Source organism: Carassius gibelio, chromosome B5 (assembly GCF_023724105.1).
Source record: "Carassius gibelio isolate Cgi1373 ecotype wild population from Czech Republic chromosome B5, carGib1.2-hapl.c, whole genome shotgun sequence".
NCBI classification, from domain to species: domain Eukaryota; kingdom Metazoa; phylum Chordata; class Actinopteri; order Cypriniformes; family Cyprinidae; genus Carassius; species Carassius gibelio.
The window spans coordinates 34,247,291-34,263,050 of NC_068400.1; the positions used below are offsets into that span (position 1 = coordinate 34,247,291).

Genomic DNA, 15,760 nt, shown 5'->3' on the forward strand with positions numbered 1-15,760 from the left:
TTGCCAGGTTCCCAGAACCAGCTTGAAAACAAGGGGCAATAGAGCCTTTGATGAGTCTGGACCGGTTTTATACATTCTATGGGCTGGTTCCACTCTGTTAAATAATCTCCAGACCCAAATTAAAATGGCTTCCACTTTATGAGAGCTTTAATCCAGTCTCAAATTTCATTTGTTTGTCTCAGCTTTTAACATGTAGTTTTATCTCGTTTTATTGTCTCTAATTGTTTTTTTTGTTTTTGTTTCTTTTTTATGTGTATTTGTATTGTAATTATTGTACAGCACTTTGGTCGGCCTTTGGGCATTATTAAATGTGTTTTAGAAATACATGGAACATAGTAATCTGTAAGTCATGTTACAATTCCTGTTTTTCCCCAAATTTAGACCTCTTAAAATGATCATTAAGATTTTTCTTATTACATTTAACATGTTTAAGACTTTTTATGGCATTGCATTTGATATTACTGAATTTAAGTATTTAAGACGTGCAGGAACTCTGGAATAGTATGTAAATGTAGTTTGAATTACTGTTTACCGGCAATAAAGTTGATGATAATGAAGATGAAGGTGATTTTGTTAATGATTACATGAACATCATATCCTCATACACTCTGTCAGTTATACATCCCATTATCCTTATAGTCTGAAAAAAAATAATAATTATTGCCTGGTTACGTGCACCAATCTATGTCAAACTGATCCAATTAAATATCTAAGGTGACAGTATCAGATACTCCTATTTGATGGAGCAGAATAAACATTTGGAATGTAAAATGGCACTGTATGAAGACTAATGAGTTTATTGAAATGGTTTTAGTGTAATAAACACAATCATGTTTTGGTTAATCATATAAATCAGCATGCAAAAGTCAAATAGGCTTAAATTAGTAGCAGGAACACAAGTACAGCTGAGGTCTGCAATGTCACTACCCCAAATAATAACTCAGAGATTTGTAAGCATCAAATCATAGAAACCTTCACTGTCAAGACAAGAGCAAGGTTTTATCAATCTTGTTCGCTGTTTGACACATTCATCTGACAGTCATATAAGTTATATAGTTTTAATTATTTTGAATTTAAACTAAAAACATAAAAAAGACACCCATGCAGTGTTACTGGAGCCAATTTTAGAACAGTCAGAGTTCTAATAGTGCAGACACACAGGTTTAAAATGAAATCTAATCCATGAGTGTGCCTGTCTGTGGAATGTAAACTCATCAAGCACGGCAATAAAATGTGAAAGAAATACATACATGAGCAAATAGCAAATGCAATTGCAAATGATCTGTTATTCAGATTACAGCACACTGAATAAAGAAGTCAACAGAATATACACTGAATATGTGATAAATATATAAATCCTGTCACACTGATTTGTTAATGTCAATAAGAGTTTAATTGTAACAATAATAATAATAATAATAATAATAAAGCATAGCAAATAATTACACATTTTTAACCAACGATTCAAATACCCAATACTTGCAACTTATAAAAATCTATTTAATTGTCTGCTATAACTCATTGTTTGGTCTATATGTCTAGCATTTTAAGATTTATTTTTACTAAAAAGAATCTTATTTTATGTAGTCAAGCAATACACACCAAGATACATGAAAAATAAATGAAAAAGAATTACAAACTTATTTTGGTAGACACATAAGTGTTATATTAAACATAAGTTTTAGTCTTTTTGCTGTTTAAATTTGAAAAGTTTAACTTATTATGTAATATTGCATTATTAAGTGTTAAGTTCTGAGGTTAAATTATTTTAAGTTATTCTGAAGTTGTTTCTATTTTAGTTATAACCTAGTTTGGGTGTTACCAAATGGTCCATCTGATCATTTTCATAACAAATTTTGCCATATTTGGCATTAGCCAAATTTAACTCCTGCATTGCTTGCAGAGCATGTACAGTATAAAGAGCCGGAGCAGGACTGGAGACTGTTGCGTTCAGAAGTCCAGCCGCAGCTTGCTTGTGGTGAGAGAAAACTTTCATTTCATTTTCATGGTGTACACAGTTTAAAAAAAATGTATGGCATCTTATATATTAATAATCATCAACTATATGTAATTCAATTATAGTTCATATTTGTATTTTTTTTTTTTTTTTATGAAAAAGAATGGCTTTAATTTAACATTGTACTTTGTATATTACAGTATTGCAGACTTTCATCAGAAGTGTGTGGAATTGTGGTAAGGTTAAGATGATATATTAAACTAAAGACATTTTATGGGGAAAAATAAACTAACTGAAAAGTGCATTAGTGCTCTGGCATAATACACTTGTTTTAGAATATATAATCAATATCCAGGCTTTACTGCAGGGTTTCCTTAAATCTGGCCTTAACAGTGAACTCTGGTTTGCAGAGTTTAATTTAAACCCTGATCAAACTGGAGAACCTGTTACCTTTCAGGAGTCTTTTATTAGGGTTGGAGTTAAAACTCTACACAAACTAATTTTACATTAATTATAAAATTACTGATCTAATACTGAATTTCTGTGACAATCTTTATATTCTTGAAGTGAGCTGCCACCATGAGTACGGACGCGGAGATGGCCATTTATGGCAAGGCTGCAATTTACCTCCGTAAGCCTGAGAAGGAGAGAATCGAGGCTCAGAACAAACCATTTGATGCCAAAGCTGCTTGCTATGTGGTTGATGATAAAGAGCTGTACGTCAAGGGAACGATCAAGAGCAGAGATGGTGGCAAAGTCACTGTCATTGTGAATGACACTAAAGAGGTGAAATTTCATCATTCCACAAAAACTTTTACTTACATAATCTTAAACTTTTTTATGATTGTTCTAATTTAATGGATCAAATTTATAGGAGAGAGTTGCAAAGGAGGATGATGTCCACCCAATGAATCCTCCAAAGTTTGACAAGATTGAGGACATGGCCATGATGACCCATCTCAATGAACCCTCTGTGCTGTATAACCTCAAAGAGCGTTATGCCGCATGGATGATCTACGTAAGTTCTGGAGCAAAGTAAAACAGCATTTAAATTCATTTTGTCAGTGTTGTTGCAATCTGACCACTTCTCTGCTCATTTCAGACTTACTCTGGGCTTTTTTGCGCTACTGTGAACCCCTACAAGTGGCTCCCAGTGTATGATGCAGAAGTGGTGGCTGCCTACAGAGGCAAGAAGCGTATGGAGGCCCCACCCCACATCTTCTCTGTCTCTGACAACGCCTATCAGGCCATGCTGACTGGTAAGATCTGATTTATGTGATCTGAATTATTTCTAAGTTGATTTTGGCATGACAGATTCACATTTATATATATTATTCACATAACAATGGCTGAAAAATTATTACCTTTTCATTTGCAGACAGAGAGAACCAGTCTGTCCTGATTACGTATGTATCTAGCCTAATCTACTGTTTGAGATGTTGAGAATGGTTATATTTTGCTCTGGTGGAACTTCTACATTACTTATCATCATTTCTCTTCTATTAAACCAGTGGAGAATCTGGTGCTGGAAAGACTGTGAACACCAAACGTGTCATCCAGTACTTTGCCACAGTTGCAGTTCATGGTGACAAGAAGAAAGAGAATGCCAGCAAAATGCAGGTATGAGATACAAAACTATGATAAATATATTACTCTGAAAGATATTAAAAATTAATACTGAATTACTCTAGTCTCACACAATATATGATACAGTATGTGAAATAAAAAATGTCTGCAAACAGTGATGACACATACAAGAGAAAATAACTGAAACCCCTTTAAACATCAAACAGGGCTCTCTTGAGGATCAGATCATTGCTGCTAACCCTCTGCTTGAGGCTTATGGTAATGCCAAGACTGTGAGAAATGACAACTCCTCTCGTTTTGTAAGTCAAGCTATTTTTATATTCAAACATAATTTAGAAATATTTAGCTTAGCTTTGTTGAGTATTTTTTGTTGTTGTTTTATTAATACAGTACAGCAACTCAAATGTTCATTTTATTTTAAACAGGGTAAATTCATCAGAATTCATTTCGGCACATCAGGAAAACTGGCTAGTGCTGATATTGAGACATGTAGGTGGACATGATCTTATTTATCCATCCTCCACATTTGTCTGTCATGCTTCAGATGATTGTGACACAAGTACATTCTCTCAACAGATCTGCTGGAGAAGTCTAGAGTGACGTTCCAGCTTTCAGATGAGAGAGGCTACCACATCTTCTACCAGATGATGACCAACCATAAGCCTGAGCTGATTGGTAGATGCACATATTTGTTTAATATTTACTATATTGTACAGATAATATTGTACAATTCTATGTAATAAATATTAATATAAATGTATTTTACAGAAATGACGCTCATCACCACCAACCCTTATGACTTCCCCATGTGCAGTCAGGGTCAGATCACAGTGGCAAGCATTGATGATAAAGAGGAGCTGGTTGCTACTGATGTGAGTCAATGCTGTTTTAAATAACAAACTCAATGTAAACATGGCTTATCATAGAGCTTGTTCTTTTCTGAATGAAATTTCCAGACTGCTATTGACATTCTGGGCTTCACTGCTGAGGAGAAGATGTGCATCTACAAGTTCACTGGAGCTGTGCTTCATCATGGTAACATGAAGTTCAAGCAGAAGCAGCGTGAGGAGCAGGCTGAGCCTGATGGCACAGAGGGTGAGACTAAATAGAACTAATGTGTCTGATTACATGCAGTGTTTGGATTGAGAGATCCACATTTCGTTATACGTAATTTTTGTTGTTGTTGTTGTTGCTACTTTTACATGGCAGAGGCTGACAAAATCTCCTACCTTCTGGGTTTGAACTCTGCTGATATGCTGAAGGCTTTGTGCTATCCCAGAGTAAAAGTTGGAAACGAGTTTGTGACCAAAGGCCAAACAGTGCCACAGGTGTGTGTAGATATATATGTAATAACATATCTCCATCATGTCATTTGTGTTCATCTTGAAAATCATGATTGAATATAGCAAATCAAAAAGTTTTTAATAAAAATTCACTCTATTCTTACAGGTTTACAACTCTGTTAGCGCCTTGTGCAAATCTATCTATGAGAGGATGTTCTTGTGGATGGTCGTTCGTATCAACCAGATGTTGGACACAAAACAGCAAAGAAATTTCTTCATTGGTGTGCTGGATATCGCTGGCTTTGAGATTTTTGATGTAAGAATGTTTTATGTTTATCTGTCTTTATGGAAAATAGAGTCACATTCAGCTGCCAGTAAATGATCCTGTCTCTTTCTCCAGTTCAACAGCATGGAACAGCTGTGCATCAACTTCACCAACGAGAAACTGCAACAGTTTTTCAACCACCACATGTTTGTGCTGGAACAAGAGGAGTACAAGAAGGAGGGCATTGTTTGGGAATTCATTGACTTTGGCATGGACTTGGCTGCTTGCATTGAGCTCATTGAGAAGGTTTTTACTGGTTTATGAACTTATTAATTTCCATTTTCCATTTTCAAAAGTATACATTTTTAAAAATAAACAACATTCTTTTATAAACAGCCCATGGGTATCTTCTCCATCCTTGAAGAGGAGTGCATGTTCCCCAAGGCTTCAGATACTTCCTTCAAGAACAAGCTGTATGATCAGCATCTTGGCAAGTGCAATGCTTTCCAGAAACCAAAGCCTGCCAAAGGCAAGGCTGAGGCCCACTTCTCCCTGGTCCACTACGCTGGAACTGTGGACTACAACATTTCTGGCTGGTTGGACAAGAACAAGGATCCACTGAACGAGTCTGTTGTGCAACTTTACCAGAAGTCTTCTGTCAAACTGCTGGCTACTCTCTACCCACCTGTTGTTGAGGGTAATAAAAAATTTAAGTGTTAATTAAACTGTGCTAATTTAATTATCCAAACACTGATTTAATTTTGCACTTTCTTCTGGTTATTACATTATGTGTCTTCCTTTTTCTCTTCATCTGCATAGAGACTGGTGGTGGAAAGAAGGGAGGCAAGAAGAAGGGTGGTTCCATGCAGACTGTGTCTTCACAGTTTAGAGTACGTCTTTGTTTGAAACCAAATTTGAATAATGATGCAGTGAAAGCAGTGACTGTACATCAGCTTGCTTGACTCTACATCAGAGAATATATATAAATCAACAAGTCAGTCAATGAGACTAAGTAAGCTGTAACTTTCCATGATTACACAGGAGAACTTGGGCAAGCTCATGACCAACTTGAGGAGCACTCACCCTCACTTTGTGCGCTGTCTGATTCCCAACGAGTCCAAGATCCCAGGTAAGTATCAAAGGGATTACAGATATCTGTCATTTACACAGTAATAATACTTTTATTAATTTACCAAGCTCATGATCTAAACTGTCCTTTATAGGTCTCATGGAGAACCACCTGGTTATCCACCAGCTGAGGTGTAACGGTGTGCTGGAGGGCATCAGAATCTGCAGAAAGGGCTTCCCCAGCAGAATCCTCTATGGTGACTTCAAGCAGAGGTAGCAGGGACCACATGAAAACAACATTTACTGTATGAGGCTCTTAACTGGAGGATATGAAACATTTTGATTAACCTTCAACAGATACAAGGTGCTGAATGCCAGTGTAATCCCAGAGGGACAGTTTATTGACAACAAGAAAGCTTCTGAGAAACTCCTGGGATCCATCGACGTTGATCACGACCAGTACAGATTTGGACACACAAAGGTTCATATTCTACTTTACAGCTTTAAAAAAAAATTATGATTTATTGTATATGATTATTCTGTTATAATCACTGTCATTTTTTATATAATAAGGTGTTCTTCAAAGCTGGTCTTCTGGGTACTCTTGAGGAGATGCGTGATGAGAAACTGGCTGCTCTGGTCACAATGACTCAGGCTGTCTGCCGTGGTTATCTGATGAGGAAAGAGTTTGTGAAGATGACAGAGAGGAGGTGAGGAATGTCATGAAAGGAACAAAACCTCTGATTCTTATATTTATCTATTTCAGTTAGTATAAACCTTTTATCAGTGGAAGTATTTATACCAATGATTCCTTCCCCACATTACTTCAGAATGTCAATGAATAATCGATAAGGTTTGTTCCTCTCTATGGCAAAAAAGTATTTCGGAAAATATTTAAGATTTACTTATATTTACAACAACCATGTTTTTTATTTATTATTTTGTGTTAATACAGAATTCAGGGAAAAAACACGTAATGTTACTTATATTCTGAATTACACATTGCATTATGTTGTGATTAAGGGTTAAAGAAAATATCTGAAAACTAAACGTATAATATCTTGACAGAAAAGTACCTTTTCTGTTTTTATATATATTTTTTACTTACATTTTTTGATACATGTAAGACATGTAGGCAGTATTGTGTAGACATGTATAAAAATAAGTGCATTCATCAGTTACTAATTATCTAAATGATTTAATCAGGGAGGCAATTTACACCATCCAATACAACGTCCGCTCTTTCATGAATGTCAAACACTGGCCATGGATGAAGGTTTACTACAAGATTAAGCCTCTGCTGAAGAGTGCTGAGACTGAGAAGGAGCTGGCAACTATGAAAGAGGACTTTACAAAATGCAAAGAAGATCTTGCCAAGGCTGAAGCCAAAAAGAAGGAGCTTGAAGAGAAGATGGTGTCACTGCTGCAGGAGAAAAATGATCTGCAGCTGCAAGTAGCATCTGTGAGTTTTACCTATGTGAATTAACTGAAATGTATCTCCATTAAAATGTAACAAAGGGGTTTTCAAAGAGATAACAATCTATTTTCCTATAAGGAATCTGAGAATCTGTCAGATGCTGAGGAGAGGTGTGAAGGTCTGATCAAGAACAAAATCCAGCTTGAAGCTAAACTCAAAGAGACAACTGAGAGACTGGAAGATGAGGAAGAAATCAATGCTGAACTGACAGCCAAGAAGAGGAAGCTGGAGGATGAGTGCTCTGAGCTGAAGAAAGACATTGATGACCTGGAGCTCACCTTGGCAAAAGTGGAAAAGGAGAAACATGCCACTGAGAACAAGGTTGGAGATTTTGTTGTTTTGATTAACAATTTTATATTATGATATGGTATATTAAATGAGCTCATTTGGAAAAAAAAAAAACAGGTCAAAAACTTGACTGAGGAAATGGCAGCTCAGGACGAGAGCATTGGCAAACTTACGAAGGAGAAGAAAGCCCTCCAAGAGGCACATCAGCAGACCCTGGATGATCTCCAGGCAGAAGAGGACAAAGTCAACACCCTGACCAAATCCAAGACAAAGCTTGAGCAGCAAGTTGATGATGTGAGTCGTAATAATTAGGTTATACTTTGAATATATGATTTTGTATTTTTCATACCATGAGTAGAAGTAGTGACTAAATATTAAAGACATTAAATGCATTAATTATATTTATAGGGTGTATAATTTGTCACATGTTAAAATGAATCAAATAATAATGGTGCTAATAATTAATCCACTTAATTAACACAATACCAACATCAAACTGCTTAGCTGGAAGGTTCCCTTGAACAAGAGAAGAAGCTCCGCATGGACCTTGAGAGAGCAAAGAGAAAGCTTGAAGGAGACCTGAAATTAGCCCAAGAGTCCATCATGGACCTCGAGAATGACAAGCAACAATCTGATGAGAAGCTGAAGAAGTAGGAAGTTTTTGTAAACTCTTACAAAAATAATGATTATCATTTATTTCAAATCATTCATTGTTCCCCTTTTACACACAGAAAAGACTTTGAAACAAGCCAGCTGCTCAGCAAGATTGAAGATGAACAATCTCTGGGTGCTCAACTCCAGAAGAAGATCAAGGAGCTTCAGGTATTTTTTTTTCTTTTTGCTGTTAAAGGCAATGGTAAAATAAAGGCTAATAAGGTTTTATTAATACCACTGTAGGCTCGCATTGAGGAACTGGAGGAAGAGATTGAGGCTGAGCGTGCTGCTCGTGCCAAGGTTGAGAAGCAGAGAGCTGATCTCTCCAGGGAACTTGAGGAGATCAGTGAGAGGCTTGAGGAGGCTGGAGGAGCCACTGCTGCTCAGATCGAGATGAATAAGAAGCGTGAAGCTGAATTCCAGAAGCTGCGTCGTGATCTTGAAGAGTCCACCCTCCAACATGAAGCTACGGCTGCTGCCCTCCGTAAGAAGCAGGCAGACAGTGTGGCCGAGCTGGGAGAGCAAATCGACAACCTCCAGCGTGTCAAGCAGAAGCTTGAGAAAGAGAAGAGTGAATACAAAATGGAGATCGATGATCTCTCCAGCAACATGGAGGCTGTTGCCAAAGCAAAGGTTTGACAATTGATTTTTAAATCTTTTTAAGGAAATGTAACAAATATGGTTAAGATTCTTAAGAAACAAATGATTTTGTGGTTTACAGGCCAATCTTGAGAAGATTTGCCGCACCCTTGAGGACCAACTAAGTGAAATAAAGTCCAAGAATGACGAAAACCTTCGGCAGTTAAATGACCTCAGTGCTCAAAGAGCAAGACTTCAAACTGAAAATGGTAACAATGCAAAAAAAATCCTTCACTACCAAAATGCCTTAATATATATCTAAATTATGTTTTATTAACAAGATTCGGAAGGAGCCCGTCAGATACTTAGCCTAATCAATACAGGTGGACCATAATCAAGTAATCAATCCCATAGTATAAATATCGCTGACTTACCTTTATCTATTGATGGTTTATCAGCGTCCCTCCTCCACCCCATCTCCTCACTTTGAGTTCACTTTATAAATAGACGGGGAAGGGGGGGTACTCTAGGTTCGGGCCATTCCTGAGCTCGGAGCCCTTCCCCCGGACAGCACCCCAGATACGCATACCATGCCTCAGCTAATTATATGTAAGCGTGAACTTGTGAAATATATTTTATTTAAATATAAAAAACTAATAGTGGCAAAACATTTTATATACTGGGAGCAGTACACTTTATAAGTCATAGGGCCCTATCTTGCACCCAGCGCAATTGACTTTGTACACCGACGCATGTGTCATTCCTATTTTGCACCCGCGCAAAGCGCGCTTTTCCCTCCACAGAAGCACGTCGCTAAACTAGTGAATGAACTTGCGCTCCCTGGGCGGTTCAGCGCAAAAAAGGAGGCGTGTTCCGGCGCAAACAATCCCTGGTGCTATTTTGCTGTTCCATTAAACAATTGCGCCACTGACCAGAAAAAACCTGGTCTAAAGTCAGTGGCGCGTTGCGCGTTGTTCATTATGCTATTTTAAGGGCGCATGACCATAATGTATAGCGTGCACAACGCGCATACACTTTGCTCATGTAATCTACACAGATGCAACAGTTATTTTTGCAAATCATAAATTGTTACACTAAAAAAATATTAACACATGAGATGACGGAAATCATTGTGGTGTGCCACGAAGATGTGAAAAAAATAGGCATAAATCTAGCTTACAAATTATTCAGGCTAATTATTCTCCCATCCCCATACAACACAACTTCTCTGTCTTTCACTGCTCTTACAAGAACATCAGTCTCCTCGGCTGTGAACCGCTCCTGGCGTGCGCCTGGTAAATACGCCATAATAATAGCAATCCATAATGGAACTTGCGCACCTGCTTTTAAAGGGAATGTTGGATGACGCTCTGATTGGTTTATTTCACGTTACGCCCAAACCACACCTATGAATAATGAAGCTACTTCAGACCAACCCACTTTAGATTTGCGCCGGGCGCAAGAGCCATTTATCCCGCCGGGAAAATAGCAACAGCGCCGAGACCCGCCCACAAAGTTACTTGCGCTTTGCGCTTTGACACTTGCGTTTCAGATCGTTAAAATAGGGCCCATAATGTTGGATATGCAACTCCTCTTTGTCATGATTCTGCCCTCGTGTCCTTGATTTTTCCATAGTCTTGAGGCAGGATCATGACAGACCCGTGTTTTGTGTATAAGCACATGGCCTTGTCTTTGGGCCATGTGCTTGTGTTGTCTCGTTCCCTTGCCCCGCCCCCCTTGTTATCCTAGTTTTGTCGTGATTGCCTTACCTGTGCCACCTGTTGTGTCTTGATTAGTCTTATTTATATCCCCTAGTGTGCTCTGTCTTGTGCGGTTCATTGTTTCTATATTGTGATATTTTGTTACCCATTTTTGCACCTAGAAGAAGACGTTGTGAGTCCTGTGTTTGTTTATCTGAAGTTAGTGTTTTTGTGTTGAGAGTCTTTGTTTATCGTGTCGACCAAGTCTTGTTAAATCATTTAGTCTCTGCCCTAGTCGTTGTTTTCCCCCTCGTGGGTTTTGTTTTCCCCTTTTCATGTATAATAAATCCTGTGTTTTTTACATCCTGCCTGCAATTGAGTTCATTCCTACCCTCCACATAACACTCTTAGAGGGTTTAAAGCAAGTTGTGGTTTAGTGTATTACAGTCAAACAGAAAATACACTGACAGCATTGCACCAACATGAGTGCAAGTTGTCCAAGTAGTTTATCCACTGTAGAGATCTGCCAGTACGCAATAGAAAAACATAATTTTTCCCATTCATTAACATAGATATATAACATTATCTCCAACACTCTTATATCTTACCAGTCATTTTGTAAATTTAAATCTCTAAAGGTGAGTTTGGCCGTCAACTGGAGGAGAAAGAAGCTCTGGTTTCTCAGCTCACCAGAGGCAAACAAGCTTTCACTCAGCAAATTGAGGAAATTAAAAGGCAGATTGAAGAGGAGATTAAGGTAATAGCATCAACACAAACACATAATTTCCACTTACTATTCAACAAAGATAATATTATGTGACTTTGTTTCCTAGGCTAAGAATGCACTGGCCCATGCTGTGCAATCAGCCCGTCATGACTGCGACCTGCTCCGTGAGCAGTTTGAGGAAGAGCAGGAGGCAAAGGCTGAGCTGCAGAGGGGAATGTCAAAGGCCAACAGTGAAGTTGCACAGTGGAGAACCAAATATGAAACTGACGCCATCCAGCGCACTGAGGAGCTTGAAGAGTCCAAGTATGAACATCACAAGAGCTGATGACTATGTGTTCATATGGAAAAGTCTTTCATGTTAAAACTGGTGTTTACAAATGCATTGTAGGAAGAAGTTGGCTCAGCGTCTGCAAGAGGCAGAAGAACAAATTGAGGCTGTGAACTCCAAATGTGCCTCTCTGGAGAAGACCAAACAGAGACTCCAGGGCGAGGTGGAGGACCTCATGATTGATGTGGAGAGAGCCAATTCTTTGGCTGCCAACCTTGACAAGAAGCAGAGGAACTTTGACAAGGTTAAAAGCAAAACAAAAAAAGTCATACTTTAATGAGATATTGTTTTCAAAAAAGTTGTGTGGGCGTTATTTCAGCATGCTATAAGCTGATAAAATCTGATCTTAATATGCCTCCATTGAAGGTCCTGGCAGAATGGAAGCAGAAATATGAAGAAGGTCAGGCAGAGCTGGAAGGTGCCCAGAAAGAGGCTCGTTCACTCAGCACTGAGCTGTTCAAGATGAAAAACTCCTATGAGGAGTCTTTAGATCAGCTGGAGACCCTCAAGAGAGAGAACAAGAATCTGCAGCGTAAGACTGAAACATTAAAAAGTAAATATATATGATTAATGAATGCCAATATACATAGATTATATTTTTCCTTTCTACAGAGGAGATTTCAGACCTGACAGAGCAGCTGGGTGATACTGGTAAGAGCATCCATGAGCTGGAAAAGGCCAAGAAGGCAGTGGAGACTGAAAAGGCAGAGATTCAGACCGCCCTGGAGGAGGCTGAAGTGAGTATCTGGAGTTGAATATATAATTCTGGCAGAAAACCATTATACTGTCTTATTAATGCATATTTTCGTTCTAAAATGTAAATATTGTTTTTATTTTTCATAGGGCACCCTGGAGCATGAGGAGTCCAAGATTCTTCGTGTCCAGCTTGAGCTTAACCAGGTCAAGGGGGAAATTGACAGGAAGCTTGCAGAGAAGGATGAGGAGATGGAGCAGATCAAGAGGAACAGCCAGAGAGTCATTGAATCCATGCAGAGCACTCTGGACTCTGAGGTCAGGAGCAGGAATGATGCCCTGAGAATCAAGAAGAAGATGGAGGGAGACCTTAATGAGATGGAGATTCAGCTGAGCCATGCCAATCGCCAGGCTTCTGAGGCCCAGAAACAGCTCAGGAACGTTCAGGGACAACTCAAGGTATATGCCTTCTCTGTGGTTTATGGGTTCATTCATGTTGGTATAATCAAAGCTATGTTAAGTAAGGGTAAACAGAAAGCACATCAAAAGCTTACTGTAATGTTATTGTTATGTTCAGGATGCCCAGCTGCACCTTGACGATGCTGTGAGAGGACAGGAAGACATGAAGGAGCAGGTGGCAATGGTGGAGCGCAGAAACACTCTGATGCAAGCTGAGATTGAGGAGCTGAGAGCTGCTCTGGAGCAGACAGAGAGAGGCCGCAAAGTGGCTGAACAAGAGCTGGTGGACGCCAGTGAGCGTGTTGGGCTGCTGCACTCTCAGGTAACAGCATATTGTTATTTTTCTTACAAGGAATTTAAGAAAATTGAAAGTATTGTTTAAAATGTTCAGCCTGTTGCTTTCCATGTTACAGAACACAAGTCTCCTGAACACCAAGAAGAAGCTTGAGACTGACCTTGTTCAGATCCAGAGTGAAGTTGATGACACTGTACAGGAAGCCAGAAACGCAGAGGAGAAGGCCAAGAAGGCCATCACTGATGTGAGAAACAGTAGCTGCCTAATGATTAACAAAACACTTGTATGCTTAAAAATGCAAACTAATATTTATCTATATCACTGCAAAAGGCTGCAATGATGGCAGAGGAACTCAAGAAGGAGCAGGACACCAGTGCTCACCTTGAGAGGATGAAGAAGAATCTGGAGGTGACAGTGAAGGACCTGCAGCACCGTCTGGATGAGGCTGAGAATCTGGCCATGAAGGGAGGAAAGAAACAACTCCAGAAACTGGAGTCCAGAGTAAGACTGCCTTCATTCTGATGTTCTCCTTTATCCTGATATTTATAGTCTTGATGTGGACATTATCCAGTGTCTAAACATGTCTAAACATTAAGGTCCGTGAGCTTGAGGCTGAAGTTGAAGCAGAGCAGAGACGTGGAGCTGATGCTGTTAAAGGTGTCCGCAAATATGAGAGGAGAGTCAAGGAGCTCACCTACCAGGTATTTATAAAAAAAAACTTCAGGACACATTAATCTGAATATGTTTTAATCTGAGGAACATGTATTATCTGCAGACTGAGGAGGATAAGAAGAACCTCAACAGACTGCAGGATCTGGTTGACAAGCTTCAGCTGAAGGTCAAGGCTTACAAGAGGCAGTCTGAAGAAGCTGTGAGTACCTCATTTAAGAACTAGAAGCACCTTCTAAACATATTAGATCTTCTGCTGCTGATATAATTGTGTGTGGATTTGCAGGAGGAACAAGCCAATACTCACCTTTCCAAGTTGAGGAAGGCACAGCATGAGTTGGAGGAGGCTGAGGAGCGTGCAGACATCGCTGAGTCTCAGGTCAACAAGCTCAGAGCCAAGAGCCGTGATGCTGGAAAGGTAATTTCTTTTTCTGATGCATATTTGTTCAAACGTAACTACCTCATGTATTCTCTTTTATACTAATCATGTATGTGCTCACTCTCTTTTTTTCAAGGGCAAAGAGGCAGCTGAGTGAAAAACTTAATATACCATGTACATCTCAGTAAAAATGAATAAACCTTCAAATTCAGCAGCTTTCTTTTCTTGTCATTTTTGTTGATTTATTTATTGACTCACGATTGTTTAAGATTTGTTATTACTGAAGTAAGCTTCATGACAAACCATTAAGTACATCATGCAGTCTATGAAATGGGCTCAACATTATAACTTTGATTTTGAAATGGATCAAATAAATGTCAAAATCAAGACTACAGCTACTAGCAAATTAATCTATTTTAAACAATTTGTTTGAACTTTATGAATTTAATAATATAAGCAAATATATTATATAATCATATATATGCAGTTTGTAAAGACAGTAATATATGTCAACAATATTAGCTTAAAATAAAAATTAAAGCATGCACTTTACATATACTAAACTATTATTTTTATATTAAAACCATAGACATTGTCGATTGTCCAGTACCAGTTAGTTATTTTATTTGTACAGTTCTATTTATTTTTTTTTCATCTTTGCAGAAAGATGTTAGTTTAATTACACCACAATATAGATCAGCACACATGGCAGAATTGTATTTTTATTGCTACAATTAATACTGAGCATTGTAATTATGAAGAAATAAACAAATGATATCTGCCTACTTCTTAATACACTACCTATCCTAATGCAAACATTCACATTTCCAAATGCACTTTTGTAACGTAAAAAAATATCTCAAATCAAGGATGGTAATGCCATTTGTCAGAGATTATATGAGAAAGTATATGTAATAGCTGTGAGAATAAAATATGATCATTAAAATATGTATTCATGTTTGAATACAGGGTATCTGCATGGTTTTTAAACACCTTTACAAATAAATTTTAAAGGCCTGCACAAATAAAATGAATACTGAATGGGCGGGGTAGGGCAACGTACGGTAAAATTTTAAATAGTAAAATTAATGTAAAAAACCATGATTTAAATAATTTATTCCTCACCTTGATTTTTTTTTTAAAGATGAAGAATAGCCTAAGTCAAAATGTGATGACATTTATATTAATCATGTATGATTGTATAATTCATTCTAATATGTTTTTTTTATGCTCACTTAACATTTCGAATTATTAATTTGTGACAATAAAGTGATTTGATTTAATGTGATTTGAATTGATGACTGTTGAAAACATTGCTGCTTAATGCTTTCATGGTTACCAAGAATCTCCCA

General features: G+C 38.0%; 1 protein-coding gene across 1 annotated transcript; it reads left to right on the plus strand.

Annotated features, from left to right (window-relative positions):
- Nucleotides 1-1,902: 1,902 nt before the first annotated feature.
- On the plus strand, nt 1,903-14,619 carry LOC127958396 (myosin heavy chain, fast skeletal muscle-like). Its single transcript, XM_052557260.1, has 41 exons — nt 1,903-1,978; nt 2,158-2,193; nt 2,525-2,743; nt 2,832-2,975; nt 3,060-3,216; nt 3,336-3,363; nt 3,469-3,577; nt 3,751-3,843; nt 3,970-4,033; nt 4,121-4,219; nt 4,313-4,416; nt 4,501-4,639; nt 4,754-4,872; nt 4,994-5,143; nt 5,228-5,398; nt 5,489-5,789; nt 5,912-5,982; nt 6,134-6,221; nt 6,316-6,433; nt 6,518-6,641; nt 6,734-6,870; nt 7,367-7,622; nt 7,716-7,958; nt 8,043-8,219; nt 8,430-8,575; nt 8,657-8,747; nt 8,823-9,212; nt 9,301-9,427; nt 11,497-11,615; nt 11,692-11,888; nt 11,974-12,157; nt 12,280-12,445; nt 12,526-12,650; nt 12,757-13,065; nt 13,184-13,387; nt 13,479-13,604; nt 13,691-13,861; nt 13,957-14,061; nt 14,136-14,231; nt 14,316-14,447; nt 14,545-14,619. Exons 3-41 carry the CDS (start codon nt 2,537-2,539, stop codon nt 14,563-14,565), a joined length of 5,808 nt encoding a protein of 1,935 aa, XP_052413220.1. The 5' UTR covers nt 1,903-1,978; nt 2,158-2,193; nt 2,525-2,536; the 3' UTR covers nt 14,566-14,619.
- Nucleotides 14,620-15,760: the final 1,141 nt, after the last annotated feature.

Excerpts from the sequence above, each read along its gene's own strand:
- LOC127958396 (XM_052557260.1), top strand. The coding sequence starts at position 2,537 with ATGAGTACGGACGCGGAGATGGCCATTTATGGCAAGGCTGCAATTTAC. Across the intron at positions 9,213-9,300 it reads AGGCTGTTGCCAAAGCAAAG|GCCAATCTTGAGAAGATTTG; the intron begins GTTTGACAATTG and ends TGTGGTTTACAG. Across the intron at positions 13,605-13,690 it reads CCAAGAAGGCCATCACTGAT|GCTGCAATGATGGCAGAGGA; the intron begins GTGAGAAACAGT and ends TCACTGCAAAAG.